At 50.9% G+C, this 26,029-nt stretch overlaps 9 protein-coding genes and 1 non-coding gene across 10 annotated transcripts; 6 read left to right on the forward strand and 4 right to left on the reverse strand.

Annotated features, from left to right (window-relative positions):
* Positions 1 to 469: 469 nt before the first annotated feature.
* On the reverse strand, positions 470 to 1,809 carry STEHIDRAFT_76593 (uncharacterized protein). Its single transcript, XM_007302360.1, has 4 exons — positions 1,145 to 1,809; positions 1,002 to 1,084; positions 648 to 914; positions 470 to 583 (listed from the first exon to the last, which is right to left on the reverse strand). Exons 1-4 carry the CDS (start codon positions 1,247 to 1,249, stop codon positions 571 to 573), a joined length of 468 nt encoding a protein of 155 aa, XP_007302422.1. The 5' UTR covers positions 1,250 to 1,809; the 3' UTR covers positions 470 to 570.
* Positions 1,810 to 3,148: 1,339 nt separating this feature from the next.
* Positions 3,149 to 5,423, reverse strand: STEHIDRAFT_167339 (uncharacterized protein; the record flags this gene model as incomplete). The annotated part of the gene is made up of 4 exons (XM_007302606.1): positions 3,149 to 4,224; positions 4,308 to 4,557; positions 4,669 to 5,210; positions 5,267 to 5,423. 4 exons carry the CDS (start codon positions 5,421 to 5,423, stop codon positions 4,016 to 4,018), a joined length of 1,158 nt encoding a protein of 385 aa, XP_007302668.1. The 3' UTR covers positions 3,149 to 4,015.
* Positions 5,424 to 5,744: 321 nt separating this feature from the next.
* STEHIDRAFT_54230 (uncharacterized protein) lies at positions 5,745 to 7,278 on the forward strand (the record flags this gene model as incomplete). Its single annotated transcript, XM_007302256.1, has 7 exons — positions 5,745 to 5,988; positions 6,077 to 6,251; positions 6,465 to 6,498; positions 6,573 to 6,684; positions 6,747 to 6,790; positions 6,871 to 7,026; positions 7,123 to 7,278. The coding sequence occupies 7 exons, from the start codon at positions 5,745 to 5,747 to the stop codon at positions 7,276 to 7,278; spliced, it is 921 nt and encodes a 306-aa protein (XP_007302318.1).
* Positions 7,279 to 7,905: 627 nt separating this feature from the next.
* Positions 7,906 to 9,598, forward strand: STEHIDRAFT_54879 (uncharacterized protein; the record flags this gene model as incomplete). Its single annotated transcript, XM_007302294.1, has 2 exons — positions 7,906 to 8,104; positions 8,163 to 9,598. The coding sequence occupies 2 exons, from the start codon at positions 7,906 to 7,908 to the stop codon at positions 9,596 to 9,598; spliced, it is 1,635 nt and encodes a 544-aa protein (XP_007302356.1).
* Positions 9,599 to 9,762: 164 nt separating this feature from the next.
* On the reverse strand, positions 9,763 to 11,220 carry STEHIDRAFT_129946 (NAD-P-binding protein; the record flags this gene model as incomplete). Its single annotated transcript, XM_007302607.1, has 7 exons — positions 9,763 to 10,253; positions 10,330 to 10,467; positions 10,566 to 10,695; positions 10,752 to 10,819; positions 10,902 to 11,020; positions 11,078 to 11,151; positions 11,206 to 11,220. The coding sequence occupies 7 exons, from the start codon at positions 11,218 to 11,220 to the stop codon at positions 9,763 to 9,765; spliced, it is 1,035 nt and encodes a 344-aa protein (XP_007302669.1).
* A 310-nt stretch (positions 11,221 to 11,530) lies between these two features.
* On the forward strand, positions 11,531 to 12,867 carry STEHIDRAFT_129947 (60S ribosomal protein L10A; the record flags this gene model as incomplete). The annotated part of the gene is made up of 6 exons (XM_007302608.1): positions 11,531 to 11,562; positions 11,980 to 12,138; positions 12,196 to 12,309; positions 12,366 to 12,481; positions 12,540 to 12,704; positions 12,770 to 12,867. 6 exons carry the CDS (start codon positions 11,531 to 11,533, stop codon positions 12,865 to 12,867), a joined length of 684 nt encoding a protein of 227 aa, XP_007302670.1.
* A 1,465-nt stretch (positions 12,868 to 14,332) lies between these two features.
* Positions 14,333 to 14,427, reverse strand: STEHIDRAFT_t124. The gene has a single exon. It is a non-coding gene; the product is annotated as a tRNA-Tyr (tRNA).
* A 146-nt stretch (positions 14,428 to 14,573) lies between these two features.
* Positions 14,574 to 15,902, forward strand: STEHIDRAFT_94797 (vacuolar protein sorting-associated protein 60). Its single transcript, XM_007302609.1, has 5 exons — positions 14,574 to 14,710; positions 14,785 to 14,889; positions 15,010 to 15,222; positions 15,305 to 15,416; positions 15,491 to 15,902. The coding sequence occupies exons 1-5, from the start codon at positions 14,642 to 14,644 to the stop codon at positions 15,634 to 15,636; spliced, it is 645 nt and encodes a 214-aa protein (XP_007302671.1). The 5' UTR covers positions 14,574 to 14,641; the 3' UTR covers positions 15,637 to 15,902.
* Positions 15,903 to 16,157: 255 nt separating this feature from the next.
* STEHIDRAFT_167344 (uncharacterized protein) lies at positions 16,158 to 17,671 on the forward strand (the record flags this gene model as incomplete). The annotated part of the gene is made up of 3 exons (XM_007302610.1): positions 16,158 to 16,517; positions 16,622 to 17,259; positions 17,316 to 17,671. The coding sequence occupies exons 1-3, from the start codon at positions 16,300 to 16,302 to the stop codon at positions 17,669 to 17,671; spliced, it is 1,212 nt and encodes a 403-aa protein (XP_007302672.1). The 5' UTR covers positions 16,158 to 16,299.
* A 224-nt stretch (positions 17,672 to 17,895) lies between these two features.
* Positions 17,896 to 25,975, forward strand: STEHIDRAFT_76602 (DNase I-like protein; the record flags this gene model as incomplete). The annotated part of the gene is made up of 26 exons (XM_007302361.1): positions 17,896 to 18,124; positions 18,188 to 18,687; positions 18,799 to 18,978; positions 19,038 to 19,104; positions 19,170 to 19,455; positions 19,511 to 19,627; positions 19,683 to 19,897; positions 19,978 to 20,069; positions 20,149 to 20,225; positions 20,289 to 20,398; positions 20,476 to 20,485; positions 20,615 to 20,695; positions 21,117 to 21,201; positions 21,262 to 21,342; positions 21,420 to 21,610; positions 21,901 to 22,009; positions 22,136 to 22,274; positions 22,374 to 22,454; positions 22,529 to 22,702; positions 22,796 to 22,840; positions 23,123 to 24,064; positions 24,160 to 24,275; positions 24,361 to 24,898; positions 24,978 to 25,186; positions 25,236 to 25,437; positions 25,499 to 25,975. The coding sequence occupies 21 exons, from the start codon at positions 17,896 to 17,898 to the stop codon at positions 23,485 to 23,487; spliced, it is 3,234 nt and encodes a 1,077-aa protein (XP_007302423.1). The 3' UTR covers positions 23,488 to 24,064; positions 24,160 to 24,275; positions 24,361 to 24,898; positions 24,978 to 25,186; positions 25,236 to 25,437; positions 25,499 to 25,975.
* Between the last annotated feature and the right edge of the window lie 54 nt (positions 25,976 to 26,029).

Here is a 26,029-nt window from a genome sequence, read left to right on the forward strand (position 1 = left end):
GGTCAATACGATAAATGAATATCCACTGTGATAATTCCAATCAATAGAGATAGTGGGCACTTGGAGTAAGATTGAAAAAGCCTCAGACAAAGAGAGCGACCTAGTTCAAATAGTTCAGTTAACCGCAGGACGAACGTGAAGAACGCAAAGACGAAGACCTCCGAAGACTCAAACCATTTAACCAACGCGGCGCTTGCCGGACCGGAATCAGACGACGGTCCTTGAGGCGCTGTGGCGCACTGCAACTTTGCGTGGCACCAGCGCGCTCAGCGTAAGTATCTCCCCTACAGGCCCCACCATTCACCGACGGTCCGGCTTACACCCTCTTCGGAGAGAAACTCACAGACATACATTCTTCAGGCTACCCTATCGTAACAAGTCAACGGTGGACGGTCGAGACATACATATCCTTCAGACGTGTCGGTCACCATTGACGTGCTTTAACTTGAGCACACCTTACTAGAATAACAGATTTTGTTTGCCCAAAGGAAATAAATAGCACAATAAAGTTTAACCTAAGAGACCGATGAAAACCCTGACGAGAAACTATCAGGCAAGCACTCCGACAAATTAATCACAGAACCTGTCCAATCGAAGCCAAAACATCAGCAGCGGCTCCAGCGAGAGGACATGGAAAAATAGCTCACGTGATAGTCAAATCCACATCATCAGCCGTGCACTGCACCTGAGCACTGTAGTCGCCCGTAACATGGAACGCGCCAGAACAATCGCTCGATGTGCAATCGTTTCCGGTACCGTCGCAGCCGTTGTAATACCCGAAACCAGTAGCAACGGAGTAAGCGTGGGGGCTGATGAGCGAGACGTCCGTGCTGGAGACATAACCGTTCTTGAGGGTGGTCTCGAGGAGGGTGCAGCCGGTGCCTTCGTAACCACAACTGCCGGTTTGGAGGTAGCTAGAGTAGAACAAGTGAGAAGAACGTGTTAATGCAGAGTATGGTAGGCTGAGAATGAGATGGAAGGGTAGGAAACGAGATACGTACGCGATAGCAGCTTCGAGAGGACCGTTGGAGGTGTAGTCCCCGCCACCGGGGTTCAGAGTGACAAAGTTTTGCTCTAGTACAGGCTGTACCAGGACATGAAAGAGCGTCAGTACAGAGAAGAAAAACAAATGGGAGAAACTCACAGTCCCGGAGCCACACCTGTTGTCGAAGTGGATGGTGTGCGACTCGGCATGAACACCAGCGAGAGCAAAGGCAGAGAGAGCGAAAAGAGTGAGAGTGTTGAACATGATGATCGGGATGAGGCTGTGAGTGGGAGGATGACAGCGCTGAGAATTGCTAGTGATAATGGACCAGGAGCAGATGAGAGAGAAATACGTTCTGCATTGAGGGTCTTTATACTGATCTGAGTTTCCTTGGTGTCCGGACCAGTGAAGCGCATGCTCAGGAACGACGAGCGTAAAGTGGGTCGGCAAAGGTTAGCGAAGGACCTTGAACTGAGGAGGCCGGACGTGTGGCAGGCGCATCAATATTGGAATGGGGGACCAATATAAGCGCGTGGGGGATGGGCAAGGCAACGCATGGCTCGAGGGCTCAAAATCAGGAGTGTGATCTTCGTCAGAAAACATATGATTGGATGTCCTTCGTAATGGCTTGGTCACTATGCCTCAGAATGGGTATCAAGAGCAAGAGGACACAGAGCAGTGTCTGTCCAGGCGCAGAACCAAGGATGGCCGGACGTGAGCATAGATCAAATGAGAGATTAATCGTCAAGTACAAAAGTAAAAGGCTTCTGAGCCCACAGCCCAGAGCACGGAGAATGCTCCTCGCCTTTCCTTCGCACATCAACTCCCCATATATGATCCCCAGATCATTAAAAAATGACACACAAAATTAGTTGAAACTTAGGGAAGCTGCGAGCGTGATCTTTCGGTCCCGAGAAACACAATGCTCACGTTCGGGTAGCATATTGTAAGCAAAGCGAGAAGTCCATCCAACCCTACCGGTCAAATAGGTTTAGAACGGAGAATCCGAGTGCTCTAGAGGTAGAGTAGGTGGTCTCAAGCAATAAGTAGATGTGCCAGCAAACACTTGCCCCCACTGATGGTGACAGGCCGCGCCGCTACTCGAAGAGAGATCCGTAAGACTTGGCAGATACCTATATATTCGTGGCAGAGATTCACCGCAACTCTGCATGGTCGATGAGTAGGACGCATGGGCGAGTGTTGGAAAATGCGTGGTCAGTTTGATGGCGGTCAATAGACACGTCAAGCAAGCGCCGCTTATAACGCATGTTGTTAGTTATCGGCTATTGCCGTAGCTGCTGGTCTGGACGGGTCAGCCCGGGTCGAGATGCTTCAAGCTTCAAGTCTGACCACGACAAAACTACATTCCTACCACTACCACTGCCACTTCCTCAGCCAGCCAGCCACGGATAGACAGCTGGGACAATCGCGAGTCCTTCATATTCAGGACACTGTGTCGCTTTCGTTTCATTTTTTCTCTCCTTTCCTGAGTACTTAACATCATGACCTGCAACTAGCGCGTCTACACACTAGCATGGGCTTCATCATCATCAATATCTGAGGCTTGTTGAGGCCAGTTCCGAGCGTTTCGATAGCACTTTCGGTCACGCTGGTTTCGGTGCACATGCAGGTACCAGACACCCCTAATACAGCAGCTTGGAGCTCATACAAAGCGCGATTTCTTGCCGGGTGACAATCTTCCATAGGGTCAAACACCGATACTTATGGTGAAGCGGCGGTTTTGAATGGCTTGGCTGTCGTAGAAAACTTCATGTGCCCAAGGTTGACATGATGAAGGGAGCATTTCTCCAGGTATCTCTCTTCGTCAACAAACCTGAAATTAACTCCTGCACCCCTGGCGAGGCATGCTACGGATCTTGGGCTAAAATATTGTCCAGGCCAGCTGGAAGCTGAGGCCTGATGGCGTAGCTGATAAATATTCAGCACACCAACTTGGCCTGCACAGACAATACGGATGGAATTCCATATTGTGGCCATGCGAATAGCCTGTGCCACACGGGCGCTAGCATGAGCCGGAAGAATGGCTCAATGTGGAATCGAGTGTAGAAGTGACGACGATGACGCCACGCCGATCTCGTCTTCCCCACAGCCAACATGATCTCTTCTTAACCCCCCTAAATTCTCCCTTATAAAGCTTCGCCATCGTCAACACCCACTTTGTCTGCCTTCATCGAAGTCTAAACCCCCTAGTTTTCTTCTTTCGAAATTCACCTAAATGTCATTCGCAGCCTTGCTCCTTCGGAGTAACATCACTCGCATTAGCATAATGCCAGTCATCCCGACCGCCGCCGCATCAGCGGCTGCAACAACTTCACGCGCACGCACACTCCATACTACCCCTTCAATCCACTCTGACACGCACACGGGGCATGACCCTACCGTTCAACAAGGCCAAGTCTCGAAACCCGGCAAAAATCGTGACAGTTCCTCCACTCACCAACAATCCGCGAACTCGGGCTACCACGCATCATCCTACGAGCACCCTCACGACACCGCATCTCGTGGACCAAACAGCAAAGCTCCTCGTGGACAGGGCGAGAAGGGAAACCCTGAGGGGATTGGACTCGTAGATCAGGTGGGCGGGCAAAGTGCGCATGCGAGGAAGATGGAATGGGAAGGGAAGGCAGGAGAGGAAGGCAAGGACGAGCCTAAGGGGATGGGAGGGAAGGAAGAGAGTACGCCGCCTGGGTTGTTTGCGGGGGTGAAGCAAGCCGTGGGGCTGGGCACGAGCGAAGGGAATGTGAAGCAAAATCAGGGTGGAGGAGGGGGTGTGACAGGGACTGGGACGTTCAAGGACCAAACGGAGAAGCATTAAGTAGAAGAAGAGAAAGTGAATCACAGCGTAGTAAATTGTTGCCTCTGTAATCAAACTTCTCCACATCAAAACAGGCATTCTGCATATTAAAACATATTTGTACTCATGAAGCTCCGGAGACGCGAGTGTGTACGATAGCGTGAATGAGACGGAGAATAAAACTACTCCTCAATTTTGGTCTCACGTGGTAAAGCCTAACCTACAATCGGATCGCATCTGGGCCAATCCACACAGATTGGACCAACCCTATGAACCACCTTCCGCTGCTTTCCGTCCAAACATCTCATGGCCGTCGTAGTCCCCATCGACTCCGCCATGGGCTCCAACATTTTCGCGACGGCGGAGTTCAACAAACCATCCTTGAACTGATTGAACTCTGGATCTCTCTCCAGTTCTGGTGCGCCTGAAAAACACGGAGAAAGAACGAAAGGTCAATCAGGTAGCAGGTATTAATGATTGAATTATGAAGTGGCATAAAGCACGAACCCTCTGGTACTTCAAGAAAGCCGCACGGTATCAGCGACATCGGATGTCCAGACGGCCGTTTGGCACTGATCACATTCCCAATTGTTCCATGAACGACATGCCACCTCTTCGAGTTCCTCGCATCGAACTTCTCACCGCGCGAGTTCACGCGTCCTGTGGGAAGACGACATTCCTGGCCGTCGATGTAGAGTAGAATGGGAACGAGGGTTACGCATTGCTCCAGGGTAGGGTCAGAGTCATATAATTGTGTCTATCGTACAGACGGGAGTGTCAGCGTACAAACGAAACAAGAGTCAGCGTCTGGTTTGATAGCGCCAAGAGATGGAAAGAAGGAAAGGTAAAATATCTGCATAGTACATACGTATTCATCATAAGCCCAATCCGTCGACATCACATCCTCGTATATCCTCAAACTAAACTCTTCAGCCCCAGCCTCTCCTTCATCCATACCTTCTCTTTGCGACCTACGGGGATTTCTGCGCGTCCAATACCTTCTGGACGGATCCCAATCGTAAATCTGTTCCGGTGCCCACACGGAGTTACAAATCATCTTCTTGAACATGTCCTGTTTCCCCAGACGCGTGTGCACCTCATACGTCTTGTCCATCCACTTCGTAGACTTGAACATCACCAAGTTCTTATGAGCAGAGGTTTGACCATCGTCGTCAATGTCGGACTCTGGCTCTGGCTCATCGTACCGCACGCGAAACGATCTCCACCCAAAATCATCTGCCTGGGTGTTGCGAACGACGTCCGAGTTCGGGGCCCTGAAAATGCGTACGAGAGCCCATACTGCGATGACCTGATCGCGCATGCGTTTGGATAACCGAGTGGTGTCTTCGAAGTTGAAGTGTGAGAGCTCTGAGGATAGAACATCGAAGTTAGGTATGTTATTGGTGAGAACTGGAGAGATAGGTCGTGAGGTTTTAAATCACTTGAAATCTTTGCCTCTATTTCACGAGCAGAGCTATCTTCCTGAGACTCAGGTTGTAAGTTCACCCTTGCCGTGAGGGTTTCCAAGTTATCCAAGCCTTCATCGTGACCAACATCAGGGCTTTGGGCGAACCCTGGCATGTCGACACCCGCCGGTGGAGAAAGCTCATGCTGAGGGTCCATAATCAGGAGATTGTTTCACACGACTTGAGCGAAGGATGCACAAGAGTGAGAGCAGTGGTGGTATTATTGAATTCGCCAAATGTGGCGTGTCAAGACAAGGAATCGTTTCCGAAGTGGCATCGATCCTTGGCTCGGCTTTTGCCGAAAGGTGAATGCGGCAATCACGTGTAACCTCATTCGCGACTTCTCACTTCGGTCGCGCAACAACTGCTCTCAGCTTCACTGCTTTGACCCATCCAAATATTTCATTTCCTTCCCGACCTCCATTCGAATTTATCAGCTTTACTGCCCATCCAACTCTAGGTCAACTTACATTTCTGTATGGCCGACCTCGAACCCCTCGACCCACAATTCGTGCAAACCGTTCTGTCGAATCCTCCATTCGTTTCTGTCCCCGGCGTTCACAATGTTCGCGACTTAGGCTCATATCCTGCACATATCTCTTTTTCAAGACGCACGAATGAAGAGAGTGGGATAGAAGGTGACCGAAATGAGAATGCAAGCCTTGTTACGCGTCCGGGGTATATGTTTCGTTCGGCGGAGGTATCGGGGATAACAGAGGAAGGTGCGTCCTGTTTTATTATTGCTTCATTGCGGTTCTCGCGCATCTCATTGACTGTTTATCTTTTGGTCTATAAACTTATCATTCTTAGGGGAAGCACAACTTCTCGACCTCGGGATTAGCACCATCTTCGACCTACGCTCAGAAACGGAGATGAAAAAGTACAACACTCCACTACCTGCACTGATCCACTGTCACGAAAAAGTTGCGATCGTGAAGAGCCCGGTGTTCGAGCAAAAGGATTATAGTCCAGAGATGATGGCGAGGTGCGTTGCGTCCTCTGTGAGAGGTTGCATGAAACGGCCCGTCTTAGCGTTTCCGGGAGGATGCCCCACGCAAAATGCTAAGTCTACAAATTGCATTATTGCTATAATGCCAACTGCTATATGGCATTTCCACGATTCTCTGGCGTAGTTCATGCAACCTCTATCTGCTTCCCGTATGGGGTCTGACCGACTGGCAATGTGGCGGTGGCGTAGACGGTTTCAGCTCTATGCCAGCGGAAAAGTGGAGGTGTGTTCCTTCGCTCGCACATCCGTATTCTTGGGGTATGTGCTCAACATATTGGTCGTTTGTTCTCTGCATAGGCGTTCATGCAGCTCTATACAGAGATCCTGGAGGCAGGGGGTCCTGCGTACGGCAGTATTCTGCGACATGTGAGGGATAAGCCACAAGAAGGTTTCATTTTCCATTGTACAGGTTCGTAGCCTACACATTCTCTCTTATGGGATCTAATTCCTTGCTCTCGGATGATTCTGCAGCCGGCAAAGACCGAACAGGCATTATGGCTGCCATCCTCCTACTGGTATGCACGCCAGACATGCTCTGGACTGGGGAGTTTGATCGACTAGTCTGACGTTCACTATGTTGGCCTGGGCATCTTAGCTTGCAGGGGTATCTCGAGAAGTAATAGCAACAGATTATTCATTAACAAGGATAGGCCGCGAACCCCAACGACCACAAGTACTCTCAAGGTTGTCCAAAGAGCCGATATTCGCCTCAAATCAGGAAGCAGCGTTAAACATGCTGACTTCAAGGTCCGTTTGCGATTTCTATGGCTTGTCTCACTCCCTTCATTCCGTCTGTCTTGCTTGTACTTTATTGAGGTTCTCGACATTTGACATTGATAGATATGAGACCATGATTGCTTTTCTCGAGATGTTCGAAGAGCAGTACGGCGGAGCCGAGAATTATGCCAAGAATTTCTGCCATTTATCCGACGGCGACCTCGACGTGATCAAGTCCCATCTGGTCGTCGAACGACCGATATCCTTGACCAGCTCGAACCTCTAGCTCGCACACACTGATCTTGACCCACCGGCGTCTCGTTCTGTATAATACCGCACCGTATCATTTCTGTTTCTTTCTACTCTGCATACATCTATAATTCTTTCGCTCTGCGCCAACATTCGGCCGATTCAATCGCACCGCGATTTCCTTGCACGTTCGTCGTACCTTACCCACAATGATCGCCGGAGACTGCGCTTTGAACCAGCTGTGACCGCAGGATCTGTATCACCGGCCGGGGTTTGAGCTTTGAGATCAGCAAGGGGTCAGGAACTATTGCGAAAGGAGGGGTGAGCTGAATACGGGGCACAACTGGGCTCTAATTGGCTGAAAACACGGACATTTCCCCGGACTTTGTCATCACAGCGAGCCTCATGTTTGCAGCTGATAGGAGTTCGTCAGCGCGAAGCCCACGGATGTTGTTCCAATGTCGATCAGGTCGTCGCCTGACCACCAAGACATAACCCAAGACCGTGATCATCTGCACTATAAAGATGGACAGCAAAAGGAGGGTCAAGTGTGTGTTCTTTGGCCCCTTCGTCACTCCGAGGAAACCCGTGGAATTGTTGCTCATACCATCGTAGTCTTCAGCCCCCACCAGAAAAACTTTTCCTTGGGTATCCTCGCTATATCATGCTTGGCACTCTAGTTGTCGCTCTGTCGATAGCTTTGGTCTCTTATGGACAGTCTTCGACCGACGATGAACCCATTCCAGGCGACTACTCTGGAGCACTACGTCCTCAGATCCATTACTCTCCGCCCGTAGGATTCATGAACGACCCCAATGGCATGTTCCTCGACGCGGACGGAACCTATCATCTATATTATCAATGTGTGCCACATTTTTCACCTTCGTATTTGCCAGACTTTTGCTGACATGTTCGCCATAGACAATCCCACAGAGATCGTCGCTGGTAACCAACACTGGGGCCACGCCACCTCGCAGGACCTCTACCATTGGACGAACCAGAAGATTGCCATTGCTCCCTCTGGCGCAGAGGGAGAAGGCATCTTTTCTGGATCGGCTGTTATCGATGTGAACAACACGTCCGGATTCTTCCCCAATCAAACCGATGGTGTCGTCGCCATCTATACTCTCAATACCAACACCGCTCAGACGCAAGATATCGCATACTCCGTCGACGGAGGCTACACGTTTACGAAGTACGAGAACAACCCGGTCATCGACGTCAACTCGACACAGTTCAGGGATCCGAAGGTGCTTTGGTATTCAGCGGAAGATGGAACAGGATGGTGGTCTATGGTCGTCGCACACGCGCAGGATTTCGTTCTTACGTTCTACACATCGCCGAACCTTCGCGAGTGGACTTTCGCGTCGAACTTTTCGCACGTTGGACTCCTCGGTCTGCAATGGGAATGTCCCAACCTCGTCACGATGCCCGTCGAAGGGACCGACGAAACCATGTACCTCCTCTTCCTCTCCATTAATCCCGGCGCGCCACTAGGCGGTTCTATCTCGCAGTACTACCCCGGCTACTTCAACGGCACACATTTCACTCCCGTCGACGGCGTCACTCGTCTCTCCGATTTTGCGAAGGACAATTACGCCGGTCAATTCTTCTACGGTATCCCCGAAGACCAACCCGCCGTCTCCATTGCCTGGGCGAGCAATTGGCAGTACACGGAGGCTGTCCCGACGGGTGCCGAGGGCTGGAGAAGTTCAATGTCGCTACCTCGTCTCAACACGCTCAAGAACGTTACCCGTGTCGGCTGGGACCTCGTTTCGAAGCCTTACGACCTTTCGCCCCTCTTCGACGGGGAGCCGCTCGCGCAGAACGAAAATCTTGGCAATGGTCAGGTCGTCGTCGACTATTCGAACGTCACATCCGGCGCTGTGTACTTCCAGGCCAACCTTACTGGGATCCCTACGGACGGATCATCCACTGGTACACTCAACTTCACTTTCTACTCCTCCGTCAGCGGCGAGAACATCACCGGCGGGTTCTTCCTCGACGGCGATACGCCGTTCTGGATCGATCGGGGCTCCATACGCGGGTTCGACAATTTCTGGTTCACGGATAAATTCTTGACGAATAACCTTTTGCTTGGTGGGACGGGGAATTGGAGCCTCGAGGCTGTGGTGGATAGGACGCTGTTGGAGGTGTTTTTGGCAGATGGGGAGAGGAGCGGGACTGTGAGCTTTTTCCCGGAGGAGAGGTTGGATGGGTTAGTTGTTGGGACGAATGGTCTGAACGAGGGGATCGAGGTTAGTTTGGTTGTTAGGGGATTGGAGAGTGCTTGGGCGGATGAGGAGGTGGGGGGTGGGAATGGGACGGTTTTAGGGAATGTAACGACGAGTGCCTGAGAGTTGTGGTTTGAGTATTTGGACATTCTATATCGGTTCACATAGGACGTAGAAAAAAGGACATGGTGTAGGGTTGCATGATTTATGTATATCGTACACTATTGGGTACTGCATAGCAATAACCAGGCGCCATGAATCCGCGCTTCGATACCCTCGTGGTGTACTTACGCCACAGTGGCACCCAGCGCCTTCTCATGCTTCAAAATATCGTCGATCGTCTCATCAACGATCTTCTCCCAACCAATATACTCCTTCATGCCGATGATCTTCTCCGCGCTACTTCCATCTAACTTATACCACTTCAATGCCTCGCCGGCCGGCTCCTCAGAAGCTACAAACAACCTATCCTTCAACTCAGGCCTGGTCTTGCCCAAGTACTCCACCGCGTCTTTCCAGACCAAATCGACACCGTTCAAAACGACTCTCTCAGGCTCCTTAGAGGGAGGGGCGTCCAAGAGGAGAACGTGAGCACGCGCGACATCGGAGACGTGGATGCAGCAAGGGCCAGGGAGCATCTGCGCAGTTGGGAGGGGACGTGGAGTACCAGGAGTGCCTTTGATGAGTTCGTAGATGTAGTTGTTGGAAACGGCGGCGGGGGTCTTGAGAAGCTTGGATTGAGCGTCCGTGGCGGGGCCGTAGACGTAGGGAGGGATTACTGTAAATAAGTTGTCTCATCAGTACTAGAGCGATTGCGAGAATGAGTGATGTCGAGACATGGATGGGACCCGTACCGGTGGCGAGGTCGACATCGGGGTGTTCTTTCGCGAACTTCCATGCGGCCTCTTCTGCGGCTTTCTTGGAGCCCATGTATACGACGTGGACAGGCGCGTCGGGCTTCGATGCCTCTTCGAGAGTCATTGGGTTCCAATCTGGATTGTCGTGGCCATAGTTGATGCATGAGACGAGTAAATATTCAGCCTGAGAAATTATGACTGGTATGAGGTCCCGAATGGGAGACAGTACTCGCCTTTGTCGCTAAAGATCTTGTCCGACCAGCTGTATTGTATGTCGATGACGGAGGACACACTGGCAGTGACGACGATCTTCTTCACGTTTGAGGCGAGAGCTTGCGCGAGAATACGGTTCGTGACCGCAGTCTATGGATCAACATTGCGTTAGCAATAGTGCAAGCGAATTTATGTAATGTGCATACCTTGAGCATAACTTCATTCCCAACGGAAGGGTCCATGCCTGAAGCGACGTGAACCAGAGCCTTCACATCTGCAGAGTACGAAGTCGATCAATCCAGTTCGTCAGCGAGGACGATCTTGGTGAAAGAAGAGCGCCTCGGTATCATACTGACCCTTGAACGCCTCAGTAAGGTCTGATGAGGCGATATCGTCTATAATGGCAACTTCAAACTTGTCGCCGTAGGATGAATACGACGACTTCACTGCCTCCGCCTTCGCTGATCGGACGGTTCTGAATCATTGTCAGTGATGTTGCTGACAGGTAGCGCTGTTTCGGTGAACCACATACCCGCGGACTTTATGCCCCGCTGCGACAAGTTGGTTGATGATATGAGAGGCAATAAAGCCAGAGGCGCCAGTGACCTGTATAGTAGGCGTTAGGGCGACACAAGTAGAGGATAGCACTCGCTGACATACTAGGATGAAAGACATCGTGTTGATGAAATAGACAGGTGCAGGCAAGTGGATTCAGGCTCTTGGTGAAGGTATGAGATGGTCAGGTCAGTTCAGGATATATATACCCATCGTCTCGTCCAACTGAAGGCGTTTATGCTGGCGCCCGCGGTCTGATCAAGTAATGGGGCTTCTGCAGTAGGTAACTAAAATCGTCGACACATGTTGGCTGGGACGCCTAGCAAAAGAGTGCACGGTAAGATTCCGTTTCAAGCTACGGTCACTTCTGCGGTCACTGCGAGACGGGCCTAACAGTGCGGTGCACTTCTCGTGAAGCGCTCTTCATTCGATGAAGCTCACCAAGCCGCTGTGGCGCCTGACGTGAGCGCACCATATGAACAGAGAGCATACAGCCAGACGATAGAATTGGCGCAGTCTAGATATTTCAGTGAGTCATTCCGGAGAGCTGTGGACAAGTTAAACTTGGTTTCTTGGAGGCTTGGCCGCGTGGGTCATCGCCAGACTTGGCTGCGGGGAACAAGGTGGCGCGTGTGACAATGTCACGCTATACAGCCCCGCTCTTTGCCGAAACTCTAAATTTTGTGCCGCGTCCACGGTCGTCCGCAACATTTCGCTCGTCGTACAATCCGTACTCAGTACTAATCCCTTTCCTCCCAAAAAGTATCCAGCATGAGGTTCGTACCATTGCTATCGCCTCCATCGAAGTTCATGTTAACTCAAATCATCATTCTACTCCGGCGTGTACTCTGATGTATAATCCGCGGTTGTGACGAGTAGCAGCAAGCTCTCAGTGGCAAGTGTGCGGGGCAGCGTTAAGGAGCTCCTGGCTGAAGCCCAGGGTGAAAAGAGGCGTAACTTCGTTGAGACCATCGAGCTCCAGATCGGTCTCAAGAACTACGACCCTCAGAGGGACAAGCGTTTCTCGGGTACCGTCAAGTGCGTCTCATTGCCTCTCGCATCTTATACAAGTGAGCTAATGTTTGACCTGTACAGGTTGCCCAACGTTCCCCGTCCCCGCATGTCCATCTGCATTCTCGCCGATGCCGCCGACATCGATCGTGCCAAGCAGATCGAACTCGAGTACATGTCCGTTGATGACTTGAAGAAGTGAGTTCTGCGCTCGAGCTTGAATTTATGTTCCGGTCTGACGGTTTGCACCGCAGGCTCAACAAGAACAAGAAGCTCGTCAAGAAGCTTGCCAAGAAGTACGACGCTTTCCTTGCCTCTGAGGCTCTCATCAAGCAGATCCCCCGTTTGCTCGGTCCCGGTCTCTCCAAGGGTTAGTTCACGTCCGCTGCGCACTCTCACTGAAGGTTCTAACCGTTTCGCGTCCTTAGCCGGCAAGTTCCCCACCCCCGTGTCGCACGCCGAGGACTTGAACAACAAGCTCATCGAGGTTAAGTCAACCATCAAGTTCCAGTTGAAGAAGGTTCTCTGCTTGGGTGTCGCCGTCGGCCATGTCCAGATGACCGATGACCAGGTTTTGGGCAACGTCATGTTGAGTGCGTACCCCTCTATGTTTTTCTCTATGTAGCGATGTTGCTGATCGACTCTGTTTCGGAAATAGGCATCAACTTCCTCGTCTCCCTCTTGAAGAAGAACTGGCAGAACGTCAAGTCCCTTCACATCAAGTCGTCGATGGGCAAGCCCATCCGTCTCTTCTAGACGACCTACCTTTTCCCCAACATTACACGTCCCTTCTTGTCGAGAGTAGTCGCTCGAAGGAGGTGCAATTTTCACATCTGACACGCGGGCCGTAATGCATAACATGAAGCCCCGCACGCTTATACCAACGGCTTTCGGGGGTTGTTTTGGGAGTCGATTGGGAGCTGATGCGGTTCGTTGTCGCTGGATATGGGAGTTGTATCTTTTCCTCGATCTTTGTCTGCTTTCACTTTGTATCGATAGCGTGTTGTTGATGGGTATCGTGTTCTACTTATGCATCCTATGGCTATGCTAATGAATACATGGTTTCCCTGCAAAGTTCTTGTTAGTGTGACTTGAAATGTTCTTCAGACATGTAAGCTCCAGAGACCTCACCCGCCTTCGTATCGCAATCCTGGTTTTGATTCCGGCCTAGGGGACGGGGATCTTGTCGTTGGTTCGATCCCGGCGTAGAAATAATCAGAATAAACCCTGTCGCTGGTTCGATCCCGGATCAGAGGAAACCCAGAACGGTACCCTGCTGCTGGTTCGATCCCGACACAACGATAATTAAAGTTGAATCATGCCGCTGGTTCGATCCCGGCGCGGAGAGAATCTTTAGACGAATTGTGTCGTTGGTTCGATCCCGGCTTACTGGAGGAAACAAGTCGCTGGTTCGATCCCGTCCCCCACTTCGCGCCGCAAATCCACCACACCTTCAAGTTCCTCCAGTTAAAAACACTTGCGCTTGCCTTTGTACGTCAAATATTTTCGGCATACCAATCCTCGTCTACCAATTATTCGGGCATAGTACAAAGTTTCTAGGAAGCGATGAACGGTCAGTAATAATATGTCCTCTGATCCCAACTTGTCCACGTCTCTGAAGCGAAACTAAAGAGAAACGCTATGGTAAAAGGTTCGATCCCGGCGTAGAGATAATCATGATGATTTGTCGTGGTTCAAAGTAAACTATTATGTCGATGGTTCGATCCTGGCTTACGGAGGAAGTAAGTCGCTGGTTCGATCCCGTCCGCACCTTCGCGCCACAAATGCACCACAACTTCAAGTTCCTCCAGACAAAGTGACTTGCACTTTCCTCGACATGTAAAATATTTTCTACGCACATACCAATCTCCGTCTACCAACTGTTAGTGCATACAAATATCTCTGGGAAGCGATGAGCGGCCGGTAATTATATGTCCTCTGACTCTCCGACCGTTCTTTCGGAACTCTGCCGCCACACAGCGCCACACCTTCCTGCAGCTTCTGCTGACCTCCGCCGTAAACAAAGACGACTCCATCCACAAAATACATTCTCATATGTGAGCCCGTCGAACAATCTCGAGTTGTCTGAAATTATCTGTCCAGACAGTCCGTCGGAGGGCGAGTTTCTGGCCCGTCCGCGTGCTCCGTGGCCTCCACCTTGCTTCTGCCACTTCTTCTACGTCTCTTGAGGCGAAACAAAACGATAGGATATCGTAAAAAGTCCTTCGAACCGGGATCGAACCAGTGACCTCGGGATTTTTTAGCGGAGTTTGAACCAATTACAGTCCCACGCTCTTCCAACTGAGCTATCGAAGGATACTTGTGGAGGAAACGGCGAGGAATATGAACGGATGGATGGAAAAGTCGCGAAACGCCATCTTCGGCTATCTCCGGACGCGTCGACGCGCGCCGCCACAACTTGAGCTTGAACAGCTTGCCTAAGTACACCAACCTGCCACACTGCTGATTCTTCCCCTGCTCAGTTCTTCTCCTTTCGCTTTGTATCATTCATCGTCACTCGTAACCTGCCATGAACCGCATCTTTGGGTCTTCAGCGAGCAAAAAGCCTAAACCTTCGCTTCAGGATGCAATAGCCTCAGTCAGTCTAATGCACTCTCGCGCGTCTCGATGCAAGTGCTGCTGCTTATGACCTCATGATCTTATGTTGGAAAGACAGATGCTCGGGTCGGTTCTATAGAAGTGAAGATCAAGAAGTTGGATGGGGAGCTAGGGAGATATAAGGAACAGATGTCGAAGCTGAGGAATGGACCGGGAAAGGTGCGTCTCGTCGCTGTGTTCTTAGGACTGCACATTGTGCTGATAGGCTACATTGCTCTTATTCTCTATATATTTCCTTTCACCCCGTCACCTTCGCTTCGATATCTTTCACGGCGATAGGCTGCGATTCAACAACGGGCTATGCGTACTCTCCAGCAGAAGAAGATGTACGAGAACCAGCTCGCCCAGCTCACACAACAGACATTCAACATGGAATCCGCCGCGCTCGCCACAGAGAACCTGAGGAACACAATGGCTACGGTTGACGCTATGAAGACGGCGAACAAAGAGTTGAGGAAACAGTATGGGAAGATTGACGTCGACAAGATCGAGGTGCGTTTATTGTCCGTTGTGCTCTGTCTTCTCTTTCGACAGGACTTCTTTCTTTGACGTCAATCATGACTGTGATCCTTAGAATATGCAATTTGAGCTCGAGGATCTTGTCGAGCAGGCAAACGAGATACAAGAGACATTAGGACGGTCGTACGCTGTACCAGACGAAATCGACGAAGCTGACTTGGAAGCGGGTACGCAGCTCGTGTCTTTTTGCTTATTTAACTGTGTATCCGGTCACCTAATTCATTGATCCTCTATGACACAGAGCTGGATGCCCTCGCACTCGAGGAAGAGGACGAAGGCACCTCTTACCTCGCAGACATCAACAAGGCGCCCGACTTCATCGACGAACCACCCGTCGAGCTCGGAGAACAGACGCCCGCTGCGCCGGAGGCGGTCAGGACGACATGATAGCGCAGTTCTCATATTATTCTTACTCAGATTGACTCAGACTTTTGGCCCTTTCCAAGTGTGGACCCTCGTCAACTTCTTGGCATGATATGCTGCGGCGCGCTGTGGTAGGAAGTGGTGTATGTATTGTACGTTATTTGGATGATATATGGGACTTCGCACTGTGCATTCGCTATCCATGAGAGGGAGTTGGGGGATAACTGTGTATATACTGTCTTGTAATGTGGAAGCTCTGATATAGAGTGGTATGTCGGTCAATCAATCACTTGTAGGTATGTGTTTAAATCGCCTTGTCTCTCGTCCAGTTATGGGTACACACACGGTCGAGCCTGAAGAGAATACTTACTCCTCTTAACAATCCGAGTGTGACAAGTTTAACGATGGCATAGCATCTTCTCGAGTGCAAGTGGGTATGGGGAACGCCACACAATCTCCGTGTGGCACTCGGCGCCAAAACGGGTAACTAAGTTCAGACTTTTCCCGAGATTTTCTCGTCTTTTCTCCTCGTCCTTACCTCAATCCGCCTTCGGTCACCGATGTCTATGGCTGGCCTGCGACTTGTATTCCATAGCCTCTGTTTTTAATTACCCGCGTAGTTTCGTAGCTCAGCTCAACTAGCCAATTTCTTGCTTCACGCATCTCTGTCGTATCGAGTATACTACCATGGCGGACAACGACTCAGACTCGGACATCGACGCTGAGACTCTACAGGCTCAGATCGATATGTCGATGGCATATGCTCAGGATATTGTCTCTGGCTGGATGAAAGCTTCTGGGACGTCTTCTAGTTCTGTGAATGGGAGCGGGAGTGGGAGCGTTGCTTCTGGGAAGAAGAGGGATGTAGAAAAGGAGTTGGAGGAGATGATGAAGAGACCGCCTAGGTGCGTTTATTTACCTTCAATTGGAAAATATTATTTCGATTGATTGGTCGTACGTTTGTGTTACTTCATATGGTGCATTCAATCACTCTGTGCCGTCCGTACAGGTTGGGTGTGGGTATGACCGTCCCCGACTCCGCCGGACCTTCCGGGAAAGAAACTAGTCAGCTCAAGAACAAACTCATGGGCAAGAAACGAAGAAGAGATAACGATGCAGATTCGCATGAAGTAATCATGAATGGGACTACGAAAGGTGGGAAGAAGGATGAGGAGAGTGACGAGGAAGAGAGTCGAGTGGGTGCGATACGGAAGAAGGCGAAGGTGGATCCGTTTGAGAGGAAAGTGAAGAAGAAGAAGAAGGGTGGTAATGCAGGGGAGAGAGGTCAAATGGTTAATGGGGAGGAAGAGGGTGTTGGAAAGGCGAAGGAACGTGATGGCAAGGGCGTGGTGACGTTGTTTGAGGTACCTTCGTTTGGGGCGGGTCAGAGCGAAAGTGGGACGGCAGAAGACAAGATGGACGTGGATGAGGACGATAGCAACCATAGGAGAGCTTCGGGGAGAGTAGGGACCGTCGTAGAAGCCAATGGGACTGGCGAGGGCAAGAAGAGGAAGAAGAAACGGAAGAAGAATCGTATTGCTGAAGTTGGAGGCGAAGAGCAGAATCCTGGGAGTGTGGCTCCCGCTACCACCAAATCATCTCACCCAGTCACGAGTTCTGTCTCCCCACGCAACGCTGAAAAATCAGGTTTGTGCCTTCTGATTGCTTTCCACCTTAGCCAGAAATTGAATCATCATATATAGCATCCCCACATAAATCGCCTCCAAAACCGTCCAAGCCAAGCGAGCCTGTACCACCATCAACTACACTACCACCCGTGCTCTCCAATTCTCCAACAGCCCCTGCACCTATGCCGACGAGCAAAGCACAACCTGCCGCCACATTGTCCAGCACGCCAACGGCCTCCTCGTCTGCGTCTGTATTGAACCTCACTGGCCCTCCGCCAGAAACCCGAGATTTTGCTGATGGTAGCACCAAGAAAAAGAAAAAGCGGCATAGGAAGAAGAAGAAACAGAAGGGTCTGGATGGAGGGGTAGGTGGCGAGACGGCGGATGTGGAGATGGGGCAGCCTGAAGACGAAGGAGGTGGAAGCGACTGATGATATATGGGATCGCTGTATCTAGTATTTCTTGGATAACCATCCCTCAACTTTACACTCAGACTTCCCTGTAGTCATAATATAGTTCTCATTCTGTTTAGTACCAATGTGCATGGGCGCGAACTTGCTTGGGCCACAATTGAAGCGCCACACGATCACAGGAACGGGGGTGGCTGAAGAAGCCCTTCCACAACTTACCCCACATCCACTACCATCTCGTTCCTATGCATTTATACTTGGGCGAGAGTCCTCGCACTCTCTATCTTATAACGAGCTCTCAAGAAGAGAGTGTAGGTCGCCCAAGACGAGCTCTTGTCTTCCGAGCGTCACAAGCCAACCCTTCTCAAGCAATCGTAGAATTCCTCCCAAAGGACGAGGTCGATATCACCAGTGTTGTGCGGCTGACGAGTCGATCGGTCAAAGGATGCCTTGGACTCATCTCCGTCGGAAATGGTCTGTCTATTAATCATAAATTCTCTGTGAGCTTGAGGACTCATGGGCTGCGTTTGTGTGAAGACTTGTTTGTGGCCGTGGTCACTGCCTCTTCAGAAATCGGGAATATTCGTTCCTCGGCGCGCACCCCAGAAAACGTCTCCAAAATACACGAAGTAGCATTCTACAGTCTTACCTCGTCAATGTGGGACGACCTCGCTGCTGCTGCCGATACGTTACCGTCTCCATCTTTCGCCGGTTCGGGCTCTGAACCAGACCTCATGTCCTACCGCGAGAACACAACGAACTCCTCGCCCATACCGCCGCCCGTGTTCGAACATCCTTGCGTGCCATTAACGAAGATCCTATCGAGTGGGTCGTTCTATTATGCATCGGGAAACCAGCACTGGGATTTGAGTACTCGGTTGCAGGAAAGGCTGGCAAGAGATGAGTGGTCGAGAAGGGAAGTGGGATTGTTCGATGAGAGATTTGTGTGGAACGAGTACATCGTGAGGAGCTTGCTGGACTTCAGAGATAGATTGGATGAGCGGGAGAGGGATGACTTCGACAGGTGCCAGTTTGTGGTAAGTTTCTATTTCGCCCACCCTTGTTTGCCACAATTGTGGCGCTCTGATGTGGCGAGCGCCTACTGTGGACGTTCGAGAGGAACAGTTCCTGACGACGTTCCCGTTTAGCTGTTGGCCATTCAAGGATACGTCGGAGTCTTCAATCTTGCCTTACCTGCACCACCGACAGATGGAAAGCCCACGGTTGCTAGTTTGTGTCTCATCTCTCGATTAGGATGGAAACGAGCGGGTACTCGGTTCAACACTAGAGGTGTTGACGATGATGGAAATACTGCAAACTTTGTCGAGGTCTGATAATCTCTACAGGCTTGATCTTTTGAGCTTCTCCTGACGGATTTCCTTCACAGACCGAGACCCTCTTGAGCACGGATCAGAATTGTTACAGCTACGTCCAAGTCCGTGGAAGTGTCCCGTGTATGTGTATCTCGTCCAGTCTTCCTCCACACCGCTTCCCTATCGCTCACGCCCAACGTCCACAGTGTTCTGGGAACAGCAAGGTCTACAAACGTTCGGACAACGCATCCAAATAACTAGGCCCCAGGCCTCGCAACATGCCTTCGATCGTCATTTCTCAACCCTCATCGAGCAGTACGGTGAAGTCAACGCCATAAACTTGCTCGGAACCAAAGAAAACGAGGCAGCGCTGACCACAGCGTATGCTAAGCATGTGGACAACGCCAAAGGCCTTCCCATAGTCATCACGCACTTTGATTTCCACAACGCGGTCAGGCTCGGTGGACATGACTCGGTTATTACGGGCGTGAAGTGTGTTGCTCTTCTCCTACTTTATGATTCACAGGTACTAACGTCTGGACAACAGGCGTGTAAAACATATTGCTGACAATATCGAAGATTTCAGCTTCACGATGTATGATCTCGGAACCGATGAAGTACTCGTACGCCAAAAGGGTGTATTCCGCACCAACTGTCTTGACTGGTGCGTTGTCCTCTCTTCTCGAGCTAATCCAGACCCTCGCTTATCTTCTGTGCAGTCTAGATCGAACTAACTTCGTCCAAGACATCGTCTCTCGTGCTGCTCTAGAAGTATTTCTTGGTCACGTTCGGCCGGAGTGGATATCCTCAACATCGTTATGGTCTTACCATCGGGAACTGTGGGCCGAGAATGGGGATGCGTTGTCGAGGATCTATGCAGGTACAGGCGCCCTCAATACGAGCTATACGAGAAGTGGAAAGAGAACACTGGCCGGTCAGTCTCTGAGCCATAACATATCAGCCGAGACCTGTGTCTTATTGACGTACTTTGCCCTTCATTACACGGTTGGACAGGTGTACTGTCGGATGCGACGAAGAGTGTGTCAAGGGCGTACATCAACAATTTCCAAGACAAGGGAAAACAAGTCGCTATCGACATGTTCCTCGTGCGTTCCATATCTTCTTGACATTCGTGTGACCGAAGGATGTTCACGACATTGTCCCATATGGCAACGATATTGCTAGGGTAATATGAGCAATCAACGACAAGTCACCATTTTTGACCCTATCCATGATTCTGTTCGAGCCGCTCTGGAACAACGGTACGTCTGAAGACATCTTGACTAAGCGGGAAGAGAAGGACTGAAGTCACATCGTCGTGAAAGGCTTCCAGAATATTCCTCGCCAAAGAATTGCACTATCTTCGTGGGCACTTGGAATCTTAATGGCCGGCCGCCCTCGGAGTCCCTCCTTCCTTGGCTTTACCCCAGACCTAGTGAGTGCTATCAGAACACCTCGAGCGGAGATGACCTGTCGTGCTAATCTTCTTTCACTGTTGCGCCATGAACGCAGACGCTCCCGAGTGAGTGCCTTTCGCTCTTCTCTCGTGCTGCACGCCACGGTGCACTTTAGCTTCCTTGTTTGAGGGTCGCTTATCGTCTGCTTGCTCCTCGGATCGCTGAATTTCTTTCCTTCTCGATCCGTTCCACAGCCCAGATATGTTCGTGTTAGGTTTCCAGGAGATTGTACCTTTGACGGCACAACAAATTGTCCAAACAGATCCTGAGAAAAAGTAGGTGTTTCGCCTTGTTTTCCTAGAAATTCGTTGTGCATACCCTTATTTTGCCTTTTTCGTTTCGTCGTCGCCCGACCCGGGGGGACTTGTTACGGCCGTTGATCTCATCACTTCCTGTGCCTTTTTGGTCTTCTACTTTTACTCCTCCTCTCCCTGTTCTCTCATTCGTGTCCCTCACATACACATTTGCACGAACATTCTAATCGAGGATATTCTATTTCTGGCCCACAGCCTCACAAAGCTTATCCCACATTTCCCGGACAGCCTTTTTTTTTCTCTACGGCGTTCTTTGTTCATGACGGTTGTTCACCTTTTCCGTGCCTTGATACACTGTCCCTACCCACCGTCATCTCCGTCATCCTCGCCAATTCGCTGTCCCCAACCGTCTCACTGACTGCTCTGCTATCTTGCGTTTCAGGCGTTTATGGGAGGCCAGAATATTAGATGCTCTGGCACGGAGGCCGAACAAGAAATGCGACTACGTGATTCTCAGGAGCGAGCAGGTGTGTTTCTCTTACTGTTCGCTGTCAAATGCACTCAACTCTGATTTTTTTCCGCGCCAGCTTGTAGGGACGGCGTTAATCATCGTGGTCAAGAGCGTCTTGATCGAAGTTATTCGGAACGTGGAAGCGACCACAAGGAAGGTGAGCCTTCATGCCCATCCTTCCTTCGTCCACGGGCTTCCTCTTACGAGCGTGACCCTTCCGAAAATCACGCGCAGACCGGTCTTCGAGGCATGTCGGGCAACAAGGGAGCCGTCGGTGTCCGACTCGAATATCACGACACCTCGTTCTGTTTCCTCACCGCGCATCTCGCAGCTGGTCACTCAAACGTGGAGGAGCGCAACGCAGACTACCACACCATCGTCAATGGCCTACATTTCTTGAAGGGAAAGACCATCGACAGCCACGAGTAAGTCTTTAGTTCCCTGGTTTAGCCGGGATTACTCCATTCGAACTTTCGACCCACGACACATACCCTTCTGCTCTCACGGGTTGGGATGTTTACCCCCGCCAGTCTAAGTACATCCTCGCCCACTATCTTTAGTGCGCCGCGGTCTGAGCTTTTAACGACCCAGTAATCGGTACTTCTGCCGCCGGCAGATAGTGTTTTAAGGGACTTTGGCTTAATGAACTCGTGTTCATGATACTGATTATGGGTTTTATTGTGGCGTGGCGTGTGTGCTGGCGTCGATTTTACAGTAATGTCGTGTGGCTGGCGGACACCAATTATCGGATCGACCTGGACAATGAACTGGTTCGATCTTTAGCTCTTGAAGATGATTACGATGGGCTGCTTGCAGCTGACCAGGTATGTTTAACACAATCATCATTCAGAGAGTCAACAGTCTTAGCCAAAGACATGATCGGCCCCTTGTTCCTCGGATATCTCACAGTCATTCCAGATTTACGTTTGCTGATCTGAGCCCGCATATAGTTGAAGCAAGTGATGGATGCTCGTCTGGCTTTCGAGGGCTACCAAGAAGGCCCGATACTTTTCCGCCCTACGTACAGATATGATGTGGGCACGGATAACTACGACACGAGCGAGAAAATGCGGATACCTGCTTGGACAGGTTTGTCAAACGCCACCCCATTTCACTTCTTCCCTTTCCCTGACATAGACCTTCTCTATTCCATTTTCTGATGGCTTTCGTTCATCTCTGTCAATAAAGACAGGATTTTGTTTCGCAGTTCTCAGCTCGATCTCTCGGCATACTCAAAGGCGGACCTGCGAGGATCGGATCACCGCCCAGGTTTGTCTCCAGACTTTCTTCTCTTCCATTTTTGGTCGGCTGACTATGCTCATCATTCCCGCGCGATCTGCTAGTCTTTGCTGTCTTCCGAGCTACAGTCCACGTCATCGATCCACTCAAGAAAGCAGAGCTCTCCCGACTTCTCCTTGATAGCGTGACAGCCACCGCACCTGGTGAGAAGCTGGACGAGAAGCTGGCAGCACTAGCGTTTTTGCCGTCCGTTGGCCTTGCTGGAGGCCCAGACGATTGTACGTGTAAGACCCCTTTCCAGCTCGTTCCTGCTTGAACGGTTGTTCCTTGTCGCTGAGTTCGTTCTGACATTGAATCTTGCAACGTGTTAGTACCCCCGCCTAGCTCCGAGGACGAGGCGTGGTGGGACGGGCCCGGTGAGTTCTTCACCCTATCGGCTATACAGCTGCTGCTTCTTCATTCAATCTTCTTCGACCACGTTTGTCGGTCCTCGGCATTCTTCCTTTACAGTTGTCCCTTTTTCCCTGCTTATCAATCTCTTGGGTGTCATGACCTCTGTGTTGTAACCTTGCCTTGGATCTGCGAACAAATCCATATTCGCATTGGGTCGCTGACCTTTCTCACACGCTCCCATTCGTTCTCGATGTTGGGTCTCCCGAGAATGTTTTGCTTACGTTTATGTTTGTTGGTCCGTCTAGACCATCCAGGAGGGGTGATGCCTATCTCGCTGTCCCCGACCGACGAGTTCAAGCTGTCATATTCGAACGGCTCCTCGACCTCGGCCTCGACCAATCCCTTCGACTCGTCTTCTACCGAGTCACCGCTATCAGCTTCACCCTCGTCGTCCGTAGAAGAGCTCATCGATCAAGCCTTGCAGCTCCCTACGCCCATGATACCAGTGCCATCACCGTCACCTTCCGCTACGACTACGTCGATAGAAAATAAAGCCACCGCAGAGACCAAGCCCTCGTCGGGGATGTCGAAGAGGAAGCCTCCGCCGCCCCCTCCACCGACGAGAGGGTCGAACACGGGCGGAGCGGCTGGTGCGGCTTCGAGTGGATGATTCGGTGGCGGAAAGTTTTGCCCGGGCACTGATTGCTGAGAGTGGACGGAAAGTTTCGTTTGTAGTGTATAACGTATCTTGCTTGCTGTTGGAATGCCTGCGATGTTTGGATGTACGCCTATGTTACCCTTGTATGATTGGTTTGTCCCAGAGCTGGAAGGCTGTTCGCTCAGTATTCAGAAACGAAGCAAAGCAGATATCGCTCGGAATAGATACTTGGGACAAGGACAAGAAAGAAGAAAGCAAATGCGTCCGAGGATCCAAATTACAAGCATATGCGGATGGACAACCTGCGAATAGCGCGAAAGTGCCACAGACAGATACCACGAAGAGAAGCTACGAAGAGACGTAATCACCGAGTCGGATACCGTGTACCCTTCCAAGTACTTCGACGCACACAAAAAAAGGAGCTGTAAAGAGAGAAGAGTGACCCAGAAGATCCATCAGATGAGACCCTGCTTCTTGAGATCCTCGTAGGTCTTGCGATTGTAGACGTTGCCCTCTTCGTCTTCGAGTTCTTCGGTCGTCTCCTGCTCGAAGATCTCGTGGCGCCCTTCTTGCTTTAGCTTCTCTGCGACTGTTAGGAAACGTTCATGAGTCAACGCCCATGACCAGAAAGGAAGGCGAAGTGAGGTAGGAAGGGTCATATGAGAAGACAGAAACGCAACGTACGTGAGAGGGCGTCCTCGATTCTTGTTATCTCGTGGAAATGCTTTGTATTCGGAAGCCCGAGCGCGCGCATCCCGAAGGCATGTCGGGATTCTTGGAAGTGGCGGTCGAAGTTTTTTCTAAGGGTAGCGTGAAGAAGGAAAGAAGGGAGGGAGGTATTGTCGGTATGAGCATTTCGACCAAGATAGACCGGGATAGACTTACCGTCCCATGTATACATGATCTGAACAAATCTCACACCGGTATTCCACACCCAACCCATGCAACTTGTACAGCCAATAGGGAATAGGCTTGCCGTCCCATCCAAGCGGCAACTTTAGCGGATTGTAAATTCTCTCTTCTTCTTCCTCTTCCTCCTCGCCACCTTCCGCACCGCCCTTCCCATTCGCCCCGCCTGCAGCCTGCTTGGGCTGGGAAGCGGCCTTCTCCTGCTCAAGTAGTTCTTGCTCGCGTTCACGGGCGGTGAGCGAGAATCGACGCTCTACGTTCGATTTCGTGTCGTTGACGACGGGAAGGAGTGTCGATAGAAGAGTAGTACAGAGGTAGGAGAGCAGCGCGGCCACTCGGTGTTTATCTTTGGACTTCGAGGTGGAGGCATGTGGCGTCGAAGTGGCAGTCGATGGTGGACCGTTGGGATTAGCGGGTGGTGGTGCGGCGGTGGACTGTTTCTGGGACGCTTTGATGTGCTTTTTGGACGTTAAGTGGGCATCGTATACTGTTTGCTTGGAGTACATCTTTTGACCTTCGTGACAAGATAAGGGTTGTTTGAATGTGATGGCGACGGGATGAAGTGTGAGGTGAATAATTGGTACGGTACTTACATGCAGAACACCAGATACCCTCTGAGCCGTTTCCGTTCGCGTCTACCTGCGCTTTTGGTTGTTTCGTCTCCTCCCATCCCTCGATCTCCCCAGCTTCCCATTTGACGTCGAAGTCAGCTTGTGTTTGCATTTGTTGCGATTCGATATCGACAAGAGGTTGTGTCCGGCGCAGGAAAGAGGTAAGATATGAATGGAGGGAACGGATATAACTTCGCGGAGGGTAAGCGTACGAATGTATTAGAACACAAATGTACATACGCTTCGTAGTCCTTCGTGAATCTTGTCTCCTTCGATAATTCACGGTGAACGACACCGGATTCAGAGAGCATGAGGACGTCAAGGTATTGGAGGTACGGTAGATGTCGCCCAATGTTCTTCAAGTTGTTGTAGGCAGTGTGGTTCGAGTATAGATCGAGATATCTGCCATATGCTTCCTCTCCAGAGAAAAGCATGCCGACCGCTATGTGGCGTAGGGCGAACAACATAAGTAAAGCCGCCGTACAGACAACACAGTCACTCACGGTCTTCCTCCACATAGTCCTCATCAGCGTCTTCGGCGCCTCCCTCATCAAGAAGAGCAGCTAATTCGAGTTCGTAGCCATCTGCACCAGCATCAGGATACTTGTTGTGGTGTTCCTGAATTTTGGCCAACCTAGAGTAAAATTCCGACAGCTCAATGCCGTTCTGGTTTGGTGCGCTCAACGAGCTCGCTTCAGCTTTACGCGTGTCCTCGTCCTCGTAGAGCGTGTTTAATGCCGTGACTCGAGCTGATACGCGGTCAAGAATCTGGGAAGCTTTGTGTTCGTTTTGAAGACGTGTTTGGTGAGCATTTGTTGGTCGAGAAAGAATTGTGTAGAGGGCGCGTTCGAAGCGTTCAGTTTCTTCATGCGTCTGTCGGTGCACCTCGAAGATAGAGTCCATGTTCCGTTGCCGTGAGCGCCGTAGACGTAAAGCTTGTCGTCGCCGAGCACAGAGTGGACGAGCGTGGCGCTTGTTCGACGGCGCGCGTGATGGCAGGAGGAAAGGCGGGATTTCAAACTCCGCTCTTCTGC

The sequence above is a fragment of the Stereum hirsutum genome (assembly GCF_000264905.1).
Source record: "Stereum hirsutum FP-91666 SS1 unplaced genomic scaffold STEHIscaffold_5, whole genome shotgun sequence".
In the NCBI taxonomy this organism is placed as follows: domain Eukaryota; kingdom Fungi; phylum Basidiomycota; class Agaricomycetes; order Russulales; family Stereaceae; genus Stereum; species Stereum hirsutum.

Bases quoted from the DNA above. Each gene is read 5' to 3' on its own strand.
- STEHIDRAFT_76593 (XM_007302360.1), bottom strand. From the start codon at position 1,249: ATGTTCAACACTCTCACTCTTTTCGCTCTCTCTGCCTTTGCTCTCGCT. The intron at 1,085-1,144 runs GTGAGTTTCTCC...GTCCTGGTACAG, and splicing joins ACAGGTGTGGCTCCGGGACT to CCTGTACTAGAGCAAAACTT. The intron at 915-1,001 runs GTACGTATCTCG...GTTCTACTCTAG, and splicing joins CCTCTCGAAGCTGCTATCGC to CTACCTCCAAACCGGCAGTT.
- STEHIDRAFT_94797 (XM_007302609.1), top strand. From the start codon at position 14,642: ATGAACCGCATCTTTGGGTCTTCAGCGAGCAAAAAGCCTAAACCTTCG. The intron at 14,711-14,784 runs GTCAGTCTAATG...TATGTTGGAAAG, and splicing joins TTCAGGATGCAATAGCCTCA to ACAGATGCTCGGGTCGGTTC. The intron at 14,890-15,009 runs GTGCGTCTCGTC...TCACGGCGATAG, and splicing joins TGAGGAATGGACCGGGAAAG to GCTGCGATTCAACAACGGGC.